Genomic DNA, 20,649 nt, shown 5'->3' with positions numbered 1-20,649 from the left:
CTGGCAATTCTGTAATAGTGAGGAAGGCTGTAACCTTCCTTTAGCATTGAAGTAGTTAAAGAAAATGTTCCCGTAGTTAGACCTCTCTGAACTGTTAGGCCTAGCTAAAGGGTTAGCTGCAGTGGTCCAGCTAGTAGAGTAGAGGGGGAACTTAGTGCCATGATCAAGCATAGAGTGTGTATAAAGCTTGTTTCTCATATAATTCCTTGTGAGCTGTAGTATTGGTAACCAGCCACAAGATGCCACTGTCCCGGGTGCATATGCCAGGTTGAGTCTGCCAGCAGTATTGCAGACAGTGAAGGGGTTAATGGTGTGTGATGACAGCCCATAGAGAGTGGGCACATTAGAAAAATCTCTGCTTAGTTTCCAGAAGCAGGAAGTTATGAGTCAGTGATAGCTGGGACAGTGAACCATATGGGCAGCCTGATTATATGGTGGCTGCTAGGATAGACGGGAGCTCCATACCCTCGGACAGTAGGATCACCAGTGTGAAGATCTCCCTACGCAAGAGTCCTCTTAGCCGGCTGGAGAAACTCAACGGAGGTATTGAGGACCCGGGGCACTTTCAGTCTGCAGGCAGCAGAGGAAGATAGGACTCTAGGCTAAGATGTGGGGGAGAATAGGATCCGGATACACTGGTGATATTGAGGAAGATTCTATTGGGCTAGAGATTAGAGTCACAGAGATGCTTCACTTAAAGAGGGAACCAGGGCTGAAGATGTTGCCAGCGCCTGTGAGGGAGATGATAACCTGTCGGGCCTTATCCATTATATCTGCCTGTAAATACTGTATATATTCCTCTTCCCCAAGTAAAGTCCAAGTTATGGTTAAAAACCTCATGTCCTCTGAATTTATTACTGCCCTGGTCCCAGAAGAGAAGTGCCTGGAGACAGCCACGATCGAATGGTCTGAAGTAAGTGGAGAGCCCCACATACACAGCCACACATCAGACGGAGGACACGTATTGTCTGTAGGGTGCCAGAGCGAGCAGGGGCTACAGCTCGCCCACAACTACCTCGCTGAGGCACTTTACAATTCAATAGATAATGAATGGAGCAGAGATCTATCATGCACATCCCTCCTCCATTCAAAAGGAGCTCTGGTTCTTGGGATCCTGAGACCCATCACGGGATTTTTAGAGTTTGACTGATGGGATCTATGGGCAAGTATAAATTTAGAATCTGGGAATACTTGTACAGTGCGTGTGTAAGGGGGTGGTGAACATAATATGCACCCAGTCAACATCCCACAGCACTTGCAAGTAAATACCATCATCTGATAGTTGGACTGGACAGGCAGGAACTGAAGGATGTGTTTCCTCGAGGGAAGAGTTTGAAGGGGACGCCGGGTCAGGTGACAGCTGCGGCGCAGTTGCTAAATATAAAAGGCCGGGACGGCGAAGCAGGGGCACAGTTGGCGCCAAGGTGTGAAAGTAAGAGGACACTTGAACAGTGGAGCGGGCTCATGACTGCCACTGCAGAAGAAGTACCTGATAATGATCTGATTCCAGAGCAGACCAGACTTTGTAGGTTAAGTAAGCGCTGAAGACCAAACACTGAAAGCCAAGCACCGAAGACCAGACGATGATTACCAAAAGGAGAGGAACACGTGCCATCTTTAAAAGATGTTCCAAGTGAACCGGCCTTTTGCTTCCTGTGTAGATGAACGGTACTAATTGAGGGAAGTTGCTAACTTGACTTGAACTTGTGACTTAGCGGATTGTACCATAGCCTGGTAAACCCTGTATGCTGATATTTTCACTCATCTATTTGTTTCTGTAAAGGAAGTGGTGACAATGACATTTCCCTGACAGAGAGATGGGATTAAGTAACGCCAGGTAATATCTGTTAATTAGTATCTTAAGTAGTTGAACGCAGAAATATTGCCTGTATACTTTGTATATTACCGACTATGTATGATCCGCCTGTTGATCGTCATCTGTACTGTTTCCTGTTCATCTCTTACCACTGCTAACTCTTTATTCATTTTGTAAAATAAATACCCTTTATGAATCATCACCAAGTCACCTTCACTGCGCCGTTCCACTCTCGGATCTTGTTTACACGTGTATAAATGATGCAACATGATGACTGTGCGTCATGGCAAATGCAATGAATGAGAGTACAGCACCTCCTTAATTAAGATACTGCTAGAAAAAATCAGTAGGAAAATTGTTGTACAAACAATAAAAGGTAATTTTTACAATTTTTAAATTTCAGTGGATAGGACATGACATCGCCAATCAGACACCTGAAAAATCAGGATTACTGGCAGCTGAAGAATGAATGCAAAAATGCTGGAAGATTGTTCGAAGATCCAGAGTTCCCAGCAGCAGTTGAATCCCTATTCTACAGCAAAGCACCTCCACATAGAATAGAGTGGAAACGCCCAGGGGTAAGTGATTAATATACCATTACATTTATAAAATGTAATCTCAATTAAAAATAATCCAACCTTCCAGTACAGATTAAATATATACAAATTTGCAAATGCAAAACAGTACATTATACCTCATATCCTTGGTTTAGCTAGGGGCACAACAAAGTATAATGAGTGCTTCAGCCTGCTCCCAATATTAGGATCACATACACTGTGTGCAGAATTATTAGGCAAGTTGTATTTTAGAGGATTATTTTTATTATTGATCAACAACTATGTTCTCAATCAACCCAAAAGACTCATAAATATCCAAGCTTAATATTTTTGGAAGTTGGAGTGTTTTTTTTTTTAGATTTGACTATCTTAGGAGGATATCTGTTTGTGCAGGTAACTATTACTGTGCAGAATTATTAGGCAACTTAATAAAAACCAAATATAATCCCATCTCACTTGTTTATTTTCACCAGGTAAACCAATATCAGTGCACAAAATTTGCAAATAAATATTTCTGACATGCAAAACAAAAAAATTAATGATCAATATAGCCACTTTTCTTTATGATGACACTCAACAGCCTTTCATCCATAGATTCTGTCAGTTGCTTGATCTGTTTTCGATCAATATTGCGTGCAGCAGCCACCACAGCCTCCCATACACTGTTCCGAGAGGTGTACTGTTTTCCCTCCCTGCAGATCTCACATTTTATGATGGACCACAGGTTCTCTATGGGGTTCAGATCAGGTGAACAAGGGGGCCATGTCATTACTTTTTCTTCTTTTAGACCTTTACTGGCCAGCCACGCTGTGGAGTAGTTGGATGCATGTGATGGAGCATTGTCCTGCATGAAAATCATGTTTTTCTTTAACAATACTGACTTCTTCCTGTACCACTGTTTGAAGAAGTTGTCTTCCAGAAACTGGCAGTAGGTCTGGGAGTTGAGCTTCACTCCATCCTCAACCCGAAAAGGTCCCACAAGTTCATCTTTGATGATGCCAGCCCAAACCAGTACCCCACCTCCACCTTGCTGGCGTCTGAGTCGGAGTGGAGCTCTCTGCTCTTTACTGATCCAGCCTATGGCCCATCAAGAGTCACTCTCATTTCTTCAGTCCATAAAACCTTTGAAAAATCAGTCTTAAGATATTTCTTGGCCCATTCTTGACGTTTTATCTTATGTTTCTTGGTCAAAGGTGGTCATTTTTCAGCCTTCTTTACCTTGGCCATGTCCCTGAGTATCGCACACCTTGTGCTTTTTGATACTCCAGTAACGTTACAACTCTGAAATATGGCAAAACTTGTGGCGAATGGCATCTTGGCTGCTTCACGCTTGATTTTCCTCAATTCATGGGCAGTTATTTTCCGCCTTTTTGGCCAACACGCTTCTTGCGACCCTGTTGGCTATTTGCCATGAAATGCTTGATTGTTCGGTGATCACGCTTCAAAAGTTTGGAAATTTCAAGACTGCTGCATCCCTCTGCAAGACATCTCACAATTTTGGGACTTTTCAGAGCCCGTCAAATCTCTCTTCTGACCCATTTTGCCAAAGGAAAGGAAGTTGCCTAATAATTAAGCCCACCTTATATAGGGTGTTGATGTTATTAGTCAACACCCCTCCTCATTACTGAGATGCACATCACCAGATTTAATTAATTGGTAGTTGGCTCTCAAGCCTATGCAGCTTGGAGTAGGACAACATGTATAAAAAGTATCATGTGATCAAAATACTCATATGCCTAATAATTCTGCACACAGTGTATAATAATTACAAAAGTGTGCGGCACCAACAAATGGAAAAAACACTATTTTCAAGATACATTAGGTGGAAGCTATGCTTAAACAAGACTAGAATCTAGATTTAAAAGCTAACAGCACCCAAAGAAATCCCTATTTGCTCACACTAGGCCAAATACTGAGGATTACGGCATGCAAACATGGTACCACCCAGTGCTCTCATAGTTGTATATTGTTCACATCATGCCATATTGTACCCACAAAGATCTATATCTCCCAAAGAATGGCCAGAAATTGCCCAGATAAATATTGCATGCACCGTTTAATCAATGCCCACAGAGCCTCTTTACTTCCCAGTGATATGGTCCACCATCACATTACAGTCACCTCTCCCTCTTTGCTGCACTGAGCATGATAGCTTTGACTTTACCATTGTCACTGTGGAGAAAGTTTAAAGTCCTCAAGATCCTCCAGGGGAACCTGAATTCTGCAACTGCCAAATAGATGTGAGAGTGTTGAGAAGCCTGGAGTGAAAGTGGAACAATCAAGATACGGTAATCAAATTTTGTTCAGGTCCTAAACTATTAAACACAAATAAAACAAAAGCTGGACATTCTCTGAAGATTGCTGGTAGCAATTTTGACTCCACTATGAACTTGGTTTGGCAGAATGTGCATCTGTCAGACTCATTGGGTAGTGATTTATCTCTTCCAGGAAGAAAAGAATTCAACTTGCTTATATCAAAACATCGGAAGATCCTTTATTTTGCTTTCCTCTTATATCTGCCATTAAGTGAACGTTGTTACTTAATGTGCATTGGCACATTACAGTACATAATCTGTGAGGTTGGCAATCATTTATCCAATTAGCACGGATTAGTTCCGAGTGATATGGTCCACCATCAGATAACAGCCACCTCTTGCTCTTTACTTACACCGAGCAGGGCCGTCTTGACATTACCATTGTCACTGTGGAGAAAGTTTAAAGTTCTTAAGATCCTCTAAGGGAACCTGAAATCTGCAATTGCTAAATAGATCTGAGAATGTTGAGAAGCCTGGAGTCAAAGTGTAGTATTGGCATCTCTGCCCCCTGACAGGCAGAGACGCCGTCCCTCTTACCGCCGCGCTCCCCGCCCGGCGCTCCTGCTTCTGCTGCTGCCGGCGCACGCAGTTTGCCGGGCACCGTGCTTAGGGCGCGCGCTCCCTCCTAAGGAGTCCCCAGCCAATGGCCAGAGGACCTCTCATATATAAGGCACCTCCTCCAAAATGGAGGTGCCCGTACAAGTTTGTAGCTTTGTGTGTTAAACTCTGCTTCAGCCCTCAGGTCCCACTGCTAGCCTGACTACCAGTCCAGCCCGCCAGCCTGACTACCAGTCCAGCCTGCCAGCCTGACTACCAGCCCGGTCCACCAGCTTGTCTACTCTCCAGCCCAACAGTCTGTCTACAGTCCAGTCCGCCAGTCTGTCTATGGGCTCTGCCAGCCTGCTTACCTGGTAGCACCTGCCTGTTACCTGCCCTGCCTACCAGCCAGCCTGCCTGGAGGTTCCTGCTTGTTACCTGCCGTGCCTGCCAGACCGCTTACCTGGAAGCACCTGCCTGTTACCTGCCGTGCCTGCCAGCTCGCTTACCTAGAAGCCCCTGCCTGTTACCTGCCGTGCCTACCAGCCAGCCTACCTGGAGGCTCCTGCTTGTTACCTGTCGCGCCTGCTAGCCCGCTTACCTAGAAGCACCTGCCTGTTACCTGCCGTGCCTTCCATCCCACCTACCTGGAGGCTCCTGCTTGTTACCTGCCGTGCCTGCCAGTCCGTCTGCTCGGATCACCCGTCAGCCTGCCTGCCGTGCTCATCTGCTGTACCGGTCAGTCCCTGCCTTGTGACCCGTGGGAGTCACCTGCTCTCATACAAGGTCGGTCCCCAGAGTAGCACCTGGTCCCTCTGCTCGGTCCTTCCCTGGTCACGGAGTCGATTGAGCCACCATACGACCTTGGTCGGTCCGAGTTGATAGCTAGTTACGCCCCTCTGGTCCCTCCTTGCACCGCAGCACAGAGGTTCCACCACCAGCATCCGTAACAGTTTGCACGGGCCATGTAACCCGGTGGCCCCCAGGCCCCTTCGCTTGCTGACCTGTACCAGGAGGTTTTTCGTCAGAGATCCCAACAGGAAACCATCCTGACCTACCTGCAGTCTGTCAACTCTCGCCTGGACATGCTGTCTGTTCCACCTGTGTACACACCTCGAGTCGAGCGACACCCGCTCCGGCAGCGCCACTGCCTACCAATACCACGGCATCCAGCCTAGGGCACCGGTTTTCTGCGCCTCCTCGTTTAGGAGGTGACCCCGCCTTATGTCGGGGCTTTCTGAACCAGTGCACGCTGCACAATGAACTTCTGGCACATCAGTTTCCCTCCGACCAGGCCAAGGTGGCATTCATCATGTCTCACCTCACTGGGGAAGCATTGGCATGGCTAAACCTTCTATGGGAGAGAGGGGATTCCCTGGTGTCCGATCTTCCGGCTTTCCTCACTGCCTTCCGGAGGGTCTTCGATGAACCCGGACGAAGGATTTCTACTGCCTCCTCATTGCTCCGTCTCCGCCAAAGGAGTCTCACCGTGGGCCAGTATGCCATACGGTTCCGCACCCTCGCTTCTGAGCTTGCCTGGGACAACGAGGCCCTGGTGTCCACCTTCTGGGAGGGCCTTTCCGGTCGGATTAAGGACGAGTTAGCCGGCCGGGACATTCCTGCCACTCGGGATGACCTGGTGTCACTAGCAACCCGGATTGACATCCGTTTCTTAGAACGTGCTAAGGAGACTACCCGGGAGAGAAGACTTCCTCATCTTGCTCCTGTTTTCCAGAAACCCGCTTCCCAATGAGCAACTCCCTGGGCATGCTCGCCCGAATCTATACAGATCGACCAGACCAAGATGGTCAAGTCTCGCCAAAAAACACGCCGAGCCGAGGGGAGCTGTTTCTATTGTGGTAGTAAGGAGCACCTAATCCGTTCCTGTCCGGTGAAGCCGGGAAACTCCAGTGTCTAGGACCGCTCGGAGAGGTCGTCCTAGGCAAGACTAAATCCTTGCCGTTCTTGACTTTGTCCGTCTCTATCTCCTGTGGAGAGAACCGCTTCTTTGAAACCGCACATCTGGACTCCGGAGCCGCTGGGAATCTCATTTCCCAGTCCCTTGTAGAGAAGTATCAGATTCCTACTAAACCTCTGGCTGAACCATTGGCAGTCGCTTCCGTGGATGGAAGACTCCTTCCGGTGACCATCTTGCTCGTCACAGAGCCCGTAACCCTGCAGGTGGGAATACTGCACTCAGAGAGGATCTCCTTCCTTGTGCTTTCTGGACTCTCTCACCCTCTTTTGCTAGGTCTACCCTGGCTACAGAGACATGAACCCGTTCTGAACTGGCAATCCGGTGAGGTGCTCCGTTGGGGGCAGCATTGCCATGAGACCTGCCTGGTTCCGGCTCGACTTCCATCTACTCTGACTAATCTACCTGGCCTACCGGCACCCTACTGGTCCTATGCTGATGTCTTCGACAAGAAGGAGGCAGAGACACTGCCACCTCATAGGCCATATGACTGCCCTATTGACCTGATACCCGGTGTCACTCCACCCCGTGGGCGTATTTACCCGTTGTCTTTGGCCCGAAACCCGGGCCATGTCGGAGTACATTGAAGAAAATCTGGCTAGGGGATTCATCCGGAAATCTTCCTCCCCGGCTGGAGCCGGATTTTTCTTCGTAAAAAAGAAAGACGGTTCACTTCACCCATGTATCGATTATAGAGGTCTCAACCAAATCACTATCAAAAACAAATACCCCCTGCCACTCATCTCTGAGCTGTTTTACCGCCTTAAAGGCGCGAAGATCTTCACCAAGCTCGATCTTCGTGGGGCGTATAACTTGGTCCGGATCCGCCAAGGAGACGAATGGAAGACCGCATTCAATACCTGGGACGGTCACTATGAATACCGTGTGATGCCCTTCGGCCTCTGTAATGCTCCCGCCATCTTACAAGAATTAGTTAACGACATCTTCCGTGACCTCTTATATTCTTGCGTGGTGGTGTACCTGGACGACATCTTGGTCTTCTCTCCGGATCTTCCCACATACTGGAGGGATATTAGTCAGGTCCTGCTTAGGCTCAGGCAGAATCACCTTTATGCAAAATTTGAGAAATGCCTCTTCGAGCAGACCTCTCTTCCGTTCCTGAGCTATATTATCTCTAAGACAGGTCTACGGATGGACCCCGAGAAGGTCTCTGCCGTCTTAAAGTGGCCCCATCTGGAGGGGTTGAAGGCGATTCAGCGATTCCTGGGCTTTGCCAACTATTACCGTCTCTTCATTCCATATTTCTTTTCCCGGACTACTCCCATCTCTGCACTCACCCAAAAGGGAGCAAATCCTAAGGAATAACCGTCCGAAGCGGAGGAGGCATTCCTCTCCTTAAAACAAGCCTTCTCTTCCGCCCCTGTGCTGCACCGTCTGGATAGCAACAAACAGTTCTTTCTGGAGGTTGATGCTTCCTCTTCCGGAGCCTGAGCGGTGCTCACCCAGAAATCTTCATCCGGGAGAATAGTAACCTGCGGCTTCTTCTCCAAGCTCTTCTCCTCGTCTGAGCGCAACTACTCCATAGGAGACAGAGAACTGCTAGCCATCAAATTGGCACTGGAGGAGTGGCGTTACCTGCTCGAGGGGACTCTGCACCCGGTGGTCATCTATACTGACCACAAAAACCTGGCTTATCTACAGAATGCCCAAAGACTCAATCCACATCAGGCCCGGTGGCCTTTGTTCTTTGCCCGATTCAACTTTACCCTACATTACCGCCCGGCGGACAAGAACGTTAAAGCAGACGCCTTGTCCCAATCCTTCCTGTCGTCCGATCAAGAGGAGGAGCCCATGCATATCATCCATCCCTCCAAAGAGATGAATGTGGCCCCCTTGGACTTGTCTCGTCTCCCACCTGGTAAGACGTTTGCAGTGGTTCCGGATCGTAAGAAGGTTCTTCACTAGGGTCATTCATCCAAACTAGCCGGCCATGCTGGCCAGAAGAAGACCTTCCTGCTTATTACCCGGCATTACTGGTGGTCTACCCTGTGCCAGGATGTGGTAGACTTCGTCATGGCCTGTTCATCCTGTGCTCACAATAAGGTTCTCAGACATTTTCCTGCCGGCCGTCTCCTGCCTCTTCCCGTACCTGCTGCCCCATAGCAACACATTGCTATGGACTTTATTACTGATCTCCCTGTTTCTGCCGGTTGCACGGTCATTTGGGTGGTCGCTGACCGCTTTTCTAAAATGGCCCACTTCATTCCTCTGCCTGGTCTCCCGTCTGCATCTGCGCTGGCTAAGGACTTCATCCATCACATCTTTCACCTCCACGGCCTACCCCTCCACATTGTGTCTGATCGAGGGATCCAGTTCACTTTGCGCTTCTGGAGAGCTACGTATAAGCTGCTGGATGTCACCCTGGATTTCTCCTCTGCTTACCATCCGCAGTCCAATGGCCAAGTGGAACGTATCAACCAGATCCTTACCAGCTTCCTCCGGCACTTCGTCAATGCTTACCATACCGATTGGGTGGAGCTCCTACCATGGGCCGAGTTCTCCTATAACAATCATGAGAGCGAATCTTCTTCCAAGTCCCCGTTCTTGGTGGTCTACGGTCAACATCCCCGGATTCCGTTTCCCGTTTCCGCTTCAGTGGACAACCCTGCCGCGGAGTCTCTGGTCAGCAAATTTTCCACTATTTGGGAGGACACTAGATCCCCATTTCTTCAATCCTCAGAGCGGATGAAGAAACATGCTGATAAGAGACGTCTGGATCCGCCTCAATTCCATCCGGGAGACAAGGTTTGGCTCTCCTCCAAACATGTTTGTCTCAAAATACCCTCCTATAAGTTGGGTCCACGGTTCATCGGCCCATTTGAAGTCCTCAAGCAAATCAACCCAGTAGCCTACAAGTTAAAACTCCCGGCCACCTCACAGATTCCCAACTCCTTCCACGTATCTCTCCTCAAACCAGTTGTGCTTAATTCTTTTTCCGACAATCCAGGTACCTCCCCAACTCCGGTCTCCGCTGAGGACGTCTATGAGGTAGAGAACATTCTGGCCACCAAGAGGGTAAGAGGTAAAACCTTTTTTCTGGTGGATTGGAAGGGGTTTGGCCCAGTGGAGAAAACTTGGGAACCCAGGGAGAACATCCACACCCCACTTCTCCTTAGAAAATGTCTTTCTGGCCTAAAAAAGGGGGGGCGTAAAGGTGGGGGTACTGTAGTATCGGCGTCTCTGCCCTCTGACAGGCAGAGACGCTGTCCCTCTTACCGCCGCGGCGCTCCTGCTTCTGCTGCTGCCGGCGCGCGCATCTTTCCGGGCACTGTGCTTAGGGTGCCCGCGCGCGCTCCCTCCCTCTTAAAGGGGCCGTGCGCGCCGTCCTATGGAGTCCCCGGCCAATGGCCGGAGGACCTCTCATATATAAGGCACTTCCTGCAAAATGGAGGTGCCTGTGCAAGGTTGTAGCTTTGTGTGTTAAACTCTGCTTCAGCCCTCAGGTCCTGCCGCCAGCCTGACTACCAGTCCAGCCCGCCAGCCTGACTACCAGTCCAGCCTGCCGGCCTGACTACCAGCCCTGTCCGCCAGCTTGTCTACGCTCCAGCCCGACAGTCTATCTACAGTCCAGTCCGCCAGTCTGTCTATGGACCCTGCCAGCCTGCTTACCTGATAGCACCTGCCTGTTACCTGCCGTGCCTACCAGCCAGCCTACCTGGAGGTTCCTGCTTGTTACCTGCCGTGCCTACCAGCCCGCTTACCTGGAAGCACCTGCCTGTTACCTGCCAGCTCGCTTACCTAGAAGCACCTGCCTGTTACCTGCCATGCCTACCAGCCAGCCTACCTGGAGGCTCCTGCTTGCTACCTGCCGTGCCTGCCAGCCCGCTTACCTAGAAGCACCTGCCTGTTACCTGCCGTGCCTTCCAGCCCGCCTACCTGGAGGCTCCTGCTTGTTACCTGCCGTGCCTGCCAGTCCGTCTGCTCGGATCGCCCGTCAGCCTGCCTGCCGTGCTCATCTGCTGTATCGGTCAGTCCCTGCCTTGTGACCCGTGGGAGTCACCTGCTCTCATACAAGGTCGGTCCCCAGAGTAGCACCTGGTCCCTCTGCTCGGTCCTATCCTGGTCACGGAGTCGATTGAGCCGCTGTACGACCTTGTTTGGTCCGAGTTGATACCTAGTTACGCCCCTCTGGTCCCTCCTTGCACCGCAGCACAGAGGTTCCACCACCCGGATCCGTAACAGAAAGTGGAACAATGAACACTACAGAAATAACTATGACACTATCAGTATGGGTACCACTATATGATTGACCCTATGAGCACAGTATAAGCACTCCAGAAAATAATCTGGACCCCTCCATGAAACTGACCATGTTAGTAGACATTTTGTTGAGGCTAATACTATTAAACCCTTATGTACATAATAACTTTTGTCTTTAAAGAAGCACTCCCATCAAAATGTTTATCCTCTTAATATTTTTCAGTCATATTATATAGCACTGTGTACTTACGCTCATTTTGCCTTTCTACCCAGCTAATTCTTCTCTTTTCCATTAGGTCTATGACATCACATGATTAAAAACTAACTAGCTGAATCCTTCTAAGCTCTATGTAGAAACAGGAGGTAAATTTTCTCCGCCCAAGTCAAGAGTCACTGTAAAAGTCTATGGCAGGGGGAGGAGGAGCAGCTGGGTCAGGAGTTGAAGAGGGTATAAATACAGCAAAAGAGTATAAAACCTAACTTTTAGTAGATATGCTTAAAAAACGAATACAAAGCAAGCAAAATCAATAATACTAATAAAGTGCTCGTAGTGCCAGTGCTCATAAAAATTGGCATGATCTCACCCAGTTCGCTTATGATGACCTGAAGCAAAATCCTCAGCACGGAGACAGATGGTCCAAGACAGGGAAAAACAGTGTCCCTGATCACCCCTGTCGTGCCCTGTTTGTCTCCCGTTCTCTCAAGGGCAGTGCCCAAATGTTACCTATCAATTCATAGAATCATAGAATGGTAGAGTTGGAGGGGACCTCCTGGGTCATCTGGTCCAACCCCCTGCTCAAAGCAAGATTCACTAAACCATCTCAGACAGATGTCTGTCCAGCCTCTGTTTGAAGACGTCCATTGAAGGGGAACTCACCACCTCTCGTGGCAGCCTGTTCCACTTATTGATCACCCTAACTGTCAAAGTTTTTTCTAATATCTAATCTGTGTCTCCTCCCATTCAGTTTCATCCCATTGCTTCTAGTCTTTCCTTGTGCAAATGAGAATAAAGATGATCCTTCTACAATGTGACAGCCCTTGAGATATTTGTAGACAGCTATTAAGTCTCCTCTCAGTCTTCTTTTTTGCAAGCTAAACATTCCCAAATCCTGTAACCATTCCTCATAGGACATGGTCTGCAGACCGGTCACCATTCTGGTCGCGCTTCTCTGAACTTGCTCCAGTTTGTCGATATCTTTTTTAAAATGTGGTGCCCAAAACTGGACGCAGTATTCCAGATGAGGTCTGACCAAAGAGGAGTAAAGTCCGAAAATCACTTCACGTGATTTAGACTGTATGCTTCTGTTAATACATCCCAGAATTGTATTTGCCTTTTTTGCTGCTGCATCACACTGTTGACTCATGTTCAGTCTATGATCTATTAGTATACCTAAGTCTTTTTCGCATGTACTGTTGCTTAGCTCTATTCCTCCCATTTTGTATATGCTTTTTTCATGTTTATTGCCCAGATGTAGGACTTTGCATTTTTCCCTGTTAAAAACCCTTCTGTTGGTTTGGTCAGACAAAGCCAAAAGCCCTCCCAATGCTTCCTGCCTCAATACCGAGGCCTCATCAGGGGAGTGTACTTGTCATTATAAATGACCAGAAAGTCCAGCATATAGGGGGTGTAATAGAAAAAACTAAATGGATGGTGCTGCAGTGGCAGATAACCTGAGGTGTATCTAGGTCTTCTAGCACCCAGGGCAAGAATTCAGTTTGGCGCCCCCCCCCCCCTCCCTCTCCTTCCCCAGCTCATATGCGATTTGCACACTAAGGCTACGGCCCCACTATCAGTATTTGGTCAGTATTCGGTCAGTATTTTTTCTCAGGAGTGGGAGCCAAAACCAGGAGTGGGTGATAAATGCAGAATTGGTGACTTGTTTCTATTATACCTTTTCTCTGATTGTTCCTCTCCTGGTTTTGGCTCCCACTACTGAGATAAAATACTGACCGAATACTGACCAAATACTAATGGGGCCATGGCCTTAGTCACATGCCGACAAGCTACTCTTCCTAATGCTCACTGAAAGAAGCAGGAAGAAAAGCTCGTTGTCAGGTGACCGTAAGTATGAAAATCTCATATGAGTGAAGTGGCCATGTGATGACTGATGGAACCTGCAAACAGCTGAATCCTGACAGTGAGGATATTACACACTGTTAGGATTGGCTGCAGGGCTTTATTTTATAATTAAAGGTATCGTCGAGGTTTGAGATGAAAGTCTGCAGTCACTGTATGTGACTGCAGGCTTCTGAATTCTCACAGCGCATGCACTGCACACATTTAGGATTCTCCCATGCCGTGGCAACAATGGATGGTCATGTCACCACAGTATGTGATTTACATACTTCTTATGGTACATGCCCTCCACACGGCCCTCTCCTTTCCATACTTGGCCCCCTCTTCACATTGTCCTCACACTGTATCCCCCGTATAGGGCCCAGTCTCTGTACTGTGCCCCCTCATCACACTCCACCTCCTTAACATACTGTTCCCTCTTGCTTGTGACCTCACACTGTCCCCCCCATGCTATCGCGCACCCACTACTCAGTCTCTATTCTGTGCCCACTCACACTTTTCTTCCCCATACTGTCTCCTCACACTATTCCTCTCAATAGTCTCCTTACATGTTTCCCCTACTTCGTATTTCCTCCTCACACATCCCTCCCAACTCCCCATACTGTGTTCGCACACATCCCATCACCCTCGCTTCCCATGCTGTGTCCGCACACATTTTTCCCCTCGCTACCAATAATGTGTCTGCACCCACTCCCCACTGATTAAATCTCCCCTCCACACTAAATAAATATGCCCCCTGCACAATAAATATGCCCTTTGCACAATTAATAGCCCCCCCGCACAAATAAATAGCCCCGTCTGCACATTTAATAATTAGCCCTCTGCACAATAAATATACTCCCTGCACAATTAATAGCCCCCTGCACAATTAATAAATATGCCCCCCTGCACAATAAATATGTACCCTTCACAATTAATGCCCCCCTGCACAATTAATAAATATGCACCCCTTGCACAATTAATAAATATGCCCCCTGCACAATAAATATGCCCTTTGCACAATTAATAGCCCCCCCGCACAAATAAATAGAATCATCTGCACATTTAATAATTAGCCCCCTGCACAATTAATAGCCCCCTGCACAATAAATGTGCCCACCTGCACAATTAATAGCCCCTTGCACAATTAATAAATAGCCCCCCCTGCACAATTAATAAATATGCCCCCAGAACAATTAATAAATATGCCCCCTGCACAATTAATAAATATGCCCCCTGCACAATTAATAAATATGCCCCCCTCCACAATTAATACCCCCCCTGCACAATTAATACCCCCCCTGCCCTGCATAATAAATAAATATGCCCCCCCGTCTGAATCTTCGGTGTCTTCAGCTCCACAGGAGCACTTACCACCGTTGCTCTTCCCTCCTGTGGGCGCCGGTGAGTGACGTCAGCAGCGCCATCACATGACCTGATCCCACTGCTGACGTCGCTCTAAGCCGACGGTCAGAACTTTAATTGTACTCGCGTCTGCAAGACACAAGTACGCCGGTACGCTGCAGCTTCTCTGAGTGGGCAGTCAGCATGATGTCCGCTCAGAACTGCCGAATCCTGGTCTGAGGGGCGGCAGAATGCAGCCGCCGGGGGTGGAGGAGGGGGATACTTCGGACCGCTGCATTAGGCAGCCCGACTGAGCATCCCTGCCAGCTGCGCCCGGGGCAAATGCCCCGCCTGCCAACCCCTAGATACACCCCTGCCTAATTACAAACTGCCGTCCTGTGACCAGACTTGTGAAGGTTTTACCTACTTCTATATGGGGGCATGCTACACATCCTTGACATCTAAAACATCCATGTGGTCTATTGGGGAGCCAAGTTTCCACTGTTGGTAAACACAAAAAAGGAGTTGAAGAGGGGAATGATAAATGCAGGGGCAGAGAAAAAAAAGAATAACTGGATAGAAGGGAAAAATGAGCAATTGTAAGTACACAGTACTATATAATACAATGATTGCAAAATATTAAGAGGATAAAAACTTTGATGGGAGGTGCGCTTTTTTAAGAATCAGAAGAATTTTTGGGTTTACCCATTTGAAACTTTTCTTTACTTCATACCAGTAGGGAGGCAGAGAGTCACACGATCATCAATCCGATATTAATTCCATAATCCAAGGATCGACCATAACTATTACATGCTCAGAAAATCCCATCAAAATCTGTATATATATATATCGGCATACTACGTTCTATCAGAAACTCCATTATGTGCAAGAGACCTACCAGTTCTGAAAAAAAATATAAGAATAAACACTAAATGAAATTGTAAGGATTTACATTGACTGCTGCTTATATCCTTCTTCCCCTGCTCCATAATACACAGGAATTTATCTTACAATGCTTCTTATATAACTTCCTCCTGCATGAACTAAGACAGCAGCGCATCTCCTCTGTGCTTAAATGCTGAAGCATCAAGACTCACTCAGCTGGCAAAATACTAAGAGAGTGGAGAGCCTGAGCTTTGCATACTTTACTCTTAATATGCCATAGGTTTTATAACTGGCATAAATAGGTTTTTTTTTAGTAAATGTATTAGAGAAAAGTTTTATTACTGATCTTCTCCCAAGAGGTAAGATATTGTTTCTCCACACAGAAAGAAAACCTAATTTATATGATTGAACTGTCTAAGCAACAAGAAACAACAAATCAGAATTATCAGGTTTTGAGTGGAGAAAGATGTTTTCTAACATACATCAAGATGTTTCATAAAGAAAAAAAAATATGTAGACGACTTAACAATTAACATACTTACAAGGAAATATTTGTGGAAGGGAAGTTTCTGACATCTGCTAAAATGATAATGAATAGAAGATACCAATGTAATTCCTAGAATCCCCTTGACAGCTTTTGAGGCTCCTCCTAATTTTTGTAAGCATTGGGTTTCTCACAACCTTTTGAGACAATACATATCATTATTAGTAACACAGACTGCTGTAATTATTGTTTTCAATTAGTTTCCTTCCCCAGTCATCCAACGAGCTTCTGCATGCTTCCATGCCTTAGCAAGTTTTTATGCAAGTATCTTCTTCAGAGAGGAAGAGGACTTAAATTCTAGTGCCACCTATTGAGGGTAGCAATCTTAAAGGTCAATATCGACCCTTTAACGAGCCTTGCCACAGGAATTAGAATAAAAAGCCAAACCAGACACTTCACTTGAAAACACATGTTTAGGGGTGTTTGCCCCTCATAAATATAATATACAATTATTATTTAGGAAACATTTTGAAGCATGTTAGAAAATACCTTTCTTCACCCAAAACATGATCATTTCAATTTGTACTTCTTGTTGCTTATATAGTTCTATTTTATTAATTATCATTTATCCACACAGAAAGAGCCTATCTCCTCTTGGGATAAGAAAGAAGACCAGAAATAAAACTCTCATATACATATACTTAAAAAAACATCTTTATCTCAAATATAAAATCTATAGCTTCTAAAGAGTGGGAGAGTAAGATACTCAAAGCTCAGGCTCTCCATTGTCTTAGTATTTTGAGTGAGTCTTCATGCTTCTGAGTAAGGAAATACCACTGTGTGGATTTTTTTTTAGGGGGGGAGGGGGATAGGCAGGGGAAGGAGGATATAAGCAGCAGCCGATGTAAATCCTTAGAATTTTATTTAGTGCTTATTCTTGTATTTTTCTCAGAACTGGTAGCAAGCCTCTTGCACATAATGGAGATTCTGATAGAACATAGTATGCTGGTACATTTATTTTAAAAGGGTTTTCTGGGACTGTAATAGTTCTGCCCTTGGATTATACCATTAATATCTGATTAATGGCTGTGTGACTCCCTCTCCCATTCTCCTTTCCTGATTCTTAAAGACAAAATTGGTTATACCCATAAGGGTTTAATAGTATTAGTCTCATCAAAGTGTCTACTAACATGGTCAGTTTCACAGTGGTATCCATTCTCATATCCATTTTTGCAGTTGCAGATTTTAGGGTCCTCAGGAGGATCTTAAGGACTTTAAACTTTCTCCATAGTGACAATGATAATATCAAGGCAATCATGCTCCGTGCAGTAAAGAGCAAAAGGTGGCTGTTATCTGATGGTGGACCATATCACTGGGAACTAATAATCCATGCGAATGGCCATACAAATTAGATTAATGATTGCCGAACTCACAGGTTATGTACTGGACTTGGCACATGCATACTAAGCAACAACGTTCACTTAATGGCAGATATAAGAGGAAAGAAAACTAAAGGATCTTGGATATGAGCAACCTGAATTATTTTCTCCCTGGACGAGATAAACCACTACCCAATTAATCTAACACATAAATATTCTGCCAAGCCAAGTTCATGGTGGAGTCAAAATTGTAAACAGCAATCTTCAGAGTATGTCCAGCTTTTGTTTTACTTGTGATTAATAGTTTAGGATCTGAACAAAATGTGATTATCTTGATCTTAACATTTGTAGATTATGTCCTATGATAAGTAATCTAGATTAATATCTGGCTATTTTGCAATTCCATATTCCAATTTGCTTTTGGCAGCAATTCTGCAGTATTACCAGTCTTGCTCAAAATATATACTGATTCTCCTTAACAGACAATTGATGCTCTCTTCCCATTTTATTCAATAAATGTTTTGGAATCTGTGTTTGCAAGATTATACTCTAGGACACTTTAGCCTCTAAGTACAAGAACATTTCACTTCCAACTATGAATCAAAAAGTAAGCTGGGGAAACATTTTTTTTAACATTTACAACTAAAATCTAAAAGACAAAAGCCCTATTGTTCCCACAACAAACACGTTCTCACAAAGTTGTGTCTATAATGACATCTTGGATTATCCAATAAAATACGGTCATCGGGAGACTTGATGTAACAAAAGCGTTTATAGACAAGGAAAAACAGTATGTACCAGCTGCAGAAATAGGATTCATTGAAGACTTTCAGTCTGGCAGCCTTCTCTATGCTGAGACTTTTGAGTTTTAACTAACATTCTGAGAGCTGGTGTCTCTTGGCAAAATAAACAAAAAATCCTCATTACTTGCCAATGATTTATTTCTCAGATTACTGGTGGCCGTCTGCAGGGTCGGCATTAGGTTGGAGTAGGCAAACTGGGCAATTACCCAGGGTCCCCACATCCTTGGGGCCCCCAGCATCTAAATTAGGAGCTACACTGACAATAGCATTAAAACAATTTAAAAAATACACATATTTGGTATCGCTGCATTCGTAAACGTCTGATATATTAAAATATAAAGTAAATTAATTGATAGTAAACGGCGTAACATGAAAAAAATAATCAAAACGCCAGAAATACGTTTTTTTCGCTGCCGCAACATTGCAATAGAATGCAATAAGAGGAGACCAAAACATTGTGTTTGCCTCAAAATGGTATCAGTAAAAATGCAAACTCAGGGTGCAAAAACTAAGCCCTCACACAACCCCATATCCTGAAAAATGAAAACATTACGAGTCTCTGAAAATGGTGACAAAAGCAACATTTTTATTTTTTTTATTACAAATTTCAAAATTTTTTTGCACCTCTTAAATAAAATAAAAACTATACATATTTCATATCTGGGTACTTGTATGTACCTGTAGAATCATATTACCAGTTTTACCATATAGTGAACATGGTAAATAAAAACCTCAAAAACCAATTGTGGAATTGTACTTTTCTTGCAACTTCAAAGCACTTGGAATTTTTTTCCCGTTCTCCAGTGCTCTATGTGGTAGAATGAATGGTGTCATTGAAAAGCACAACTTGTCCTGCAAAAAACAAGCCTTCATACGGCTATGTGTACTTAAAAATAAAAAATGTATGGCTCTTGGAAGAAGGGGAGGAAAAAAACAAAAATGAAAAAAATGGAAAAATGCCCAGGGATGAAGGGGTTAAAGTACTTGTAATAGCCAAATAATAGCAGCACAAGAACTCCCTGCAGGCTTCATTCTTCGAATGTTCATGATGGGTTTACTAAAACTAAAAAAATAATCATATCTATGTGTACACAGTTATGAGGCAGAACTTACAAGGCATTTAGTTCAACATTTCCATTAGCGAGCACCCTAGAGATAGAGGTTACAAAGAACGTATTAATCTGGAGGACCCGTCCTGTATGACACATACAGCCCAATGATGTAAATGGACATTATGTGTGAGTGTGTGTGTGTGAGTGCGTGTGGTTGAGCCTAGAATAGGTGTACTCTTGTTGGGATATATACACACACACACGGTCAAAATTGTTAGTACCCCTCGTTTAATGAAAGAAAAACCCACAATGGTCACAGAAATAACTTGAATCTGACAAAAGTAATAAATTAAAAATCTTTGAAAACGAACAAATGAAAGTCAGACATTGCTTTTCATCCCTGCTTCCACAGAATTTAAAAAAAACTTAAACTCATGAAATACGCCTGGACAGAAATGATGGTACTCTTAACTTAATATTTTGTTGAACAACCTTTTGAGGCAATCACTGCAATCAAACGATTCCTATAACTGTCAGAGACTTCTGCACCTCTCGACAGGTATTTTAGCCCACTCCTCATGAGCAAACTACTCCAGTTGTCTCATGTTTGAAGGTTGCCTTTTCCAGACAGCATGTTCCAGCTCTTTCCAAAGATGCTCAATAGGATTTAGGTCAGGGCTCATAGAAGGCCACTTCAGAATAGTCCAATGTTTTCCTCGTAACCATTCTTGGGTGTTCTTAGCTGTGTGTCTTGGGGCATAATCCTGTTGCAAGACCCATGACCTGTGACTGAGACCAAGCTTTCTGACACTGGGCAGCACATTTCTCTCAAAATCCCTTCATAGTCTTGAGATTTCATTGTACCCTGCACAGATTCAAGACACCCTGTGCCAGATGCAGCAAAGCAGCCCCAGAACATAACAGAGACTCCTCCATGTTTTACAGGAAGGGACAGTGTTCTTTTCCTGATATGCTTCATTTTTCCGTCTGTGAACATAGAGCTGATGTGCCTTGCCAAAAACTTCCATTTTTGTCTCATCTGTCCATATGACATACTCTCAGAAGCTTTGTTTCTTGTCAACATGTAGCTTGGCAAATTCCAGTCTGGCTTTTTTATGATTTTTTTTCACCAATGGTGTTCTCCTTGGTCGTCTCCCATGAAGTCCACTTTGGATCAAACAATGACGGATGGTGCGATCAGACACTGATGTTCCTTGAGCTTGAA

At 45.4% G+C, this 20,649-nt stretch overlaps 1 protein-coding gene across 1 annotated transcript in view; it reads left to right on the top strand.

The window, feature by feature from the left end:
- Positions 1 to 20,649, top strand: part of CAPN6 (calpain 6) — a 142,746-nt gene that overhangs the window by 11,933 nt on the left and 110,164 nt on the right. Inside the window, exon 2 of the mRNA XM_073641134.1 lies at positions 2,220 to 2,394. Coding sequence (XP_073497235.1) covers positions 2,230 to 2,394 — 165 coding nt within the window. The 5' untranslated portion in view covers positions 2,220 to 2,229. The remainder of the gene's footprint in view (positions 1 to 2,219; positions 2,395 to 20,649) is intronic.

This window comes from Phyllobates terribilis, unplaced genomic scaffold, assembly GCF_046119375.1.
Source record: "Phyllobates terribilis strain yellow unplaced genomic scaffold, ASM4611937v1 Scaffold_7__3_contigs__length_470593459, whole genome shotgun sequence".
NCBI classification, from domain to species: Eukaryota; Metazoa; Chordata; class Amphibia; order Anura; family Dendrobatidae; genus Phyllobates; species Phyllobates terribilis.
This window is presented reverse-complemented; position numbering and strand designations above follow the sequence as displayed.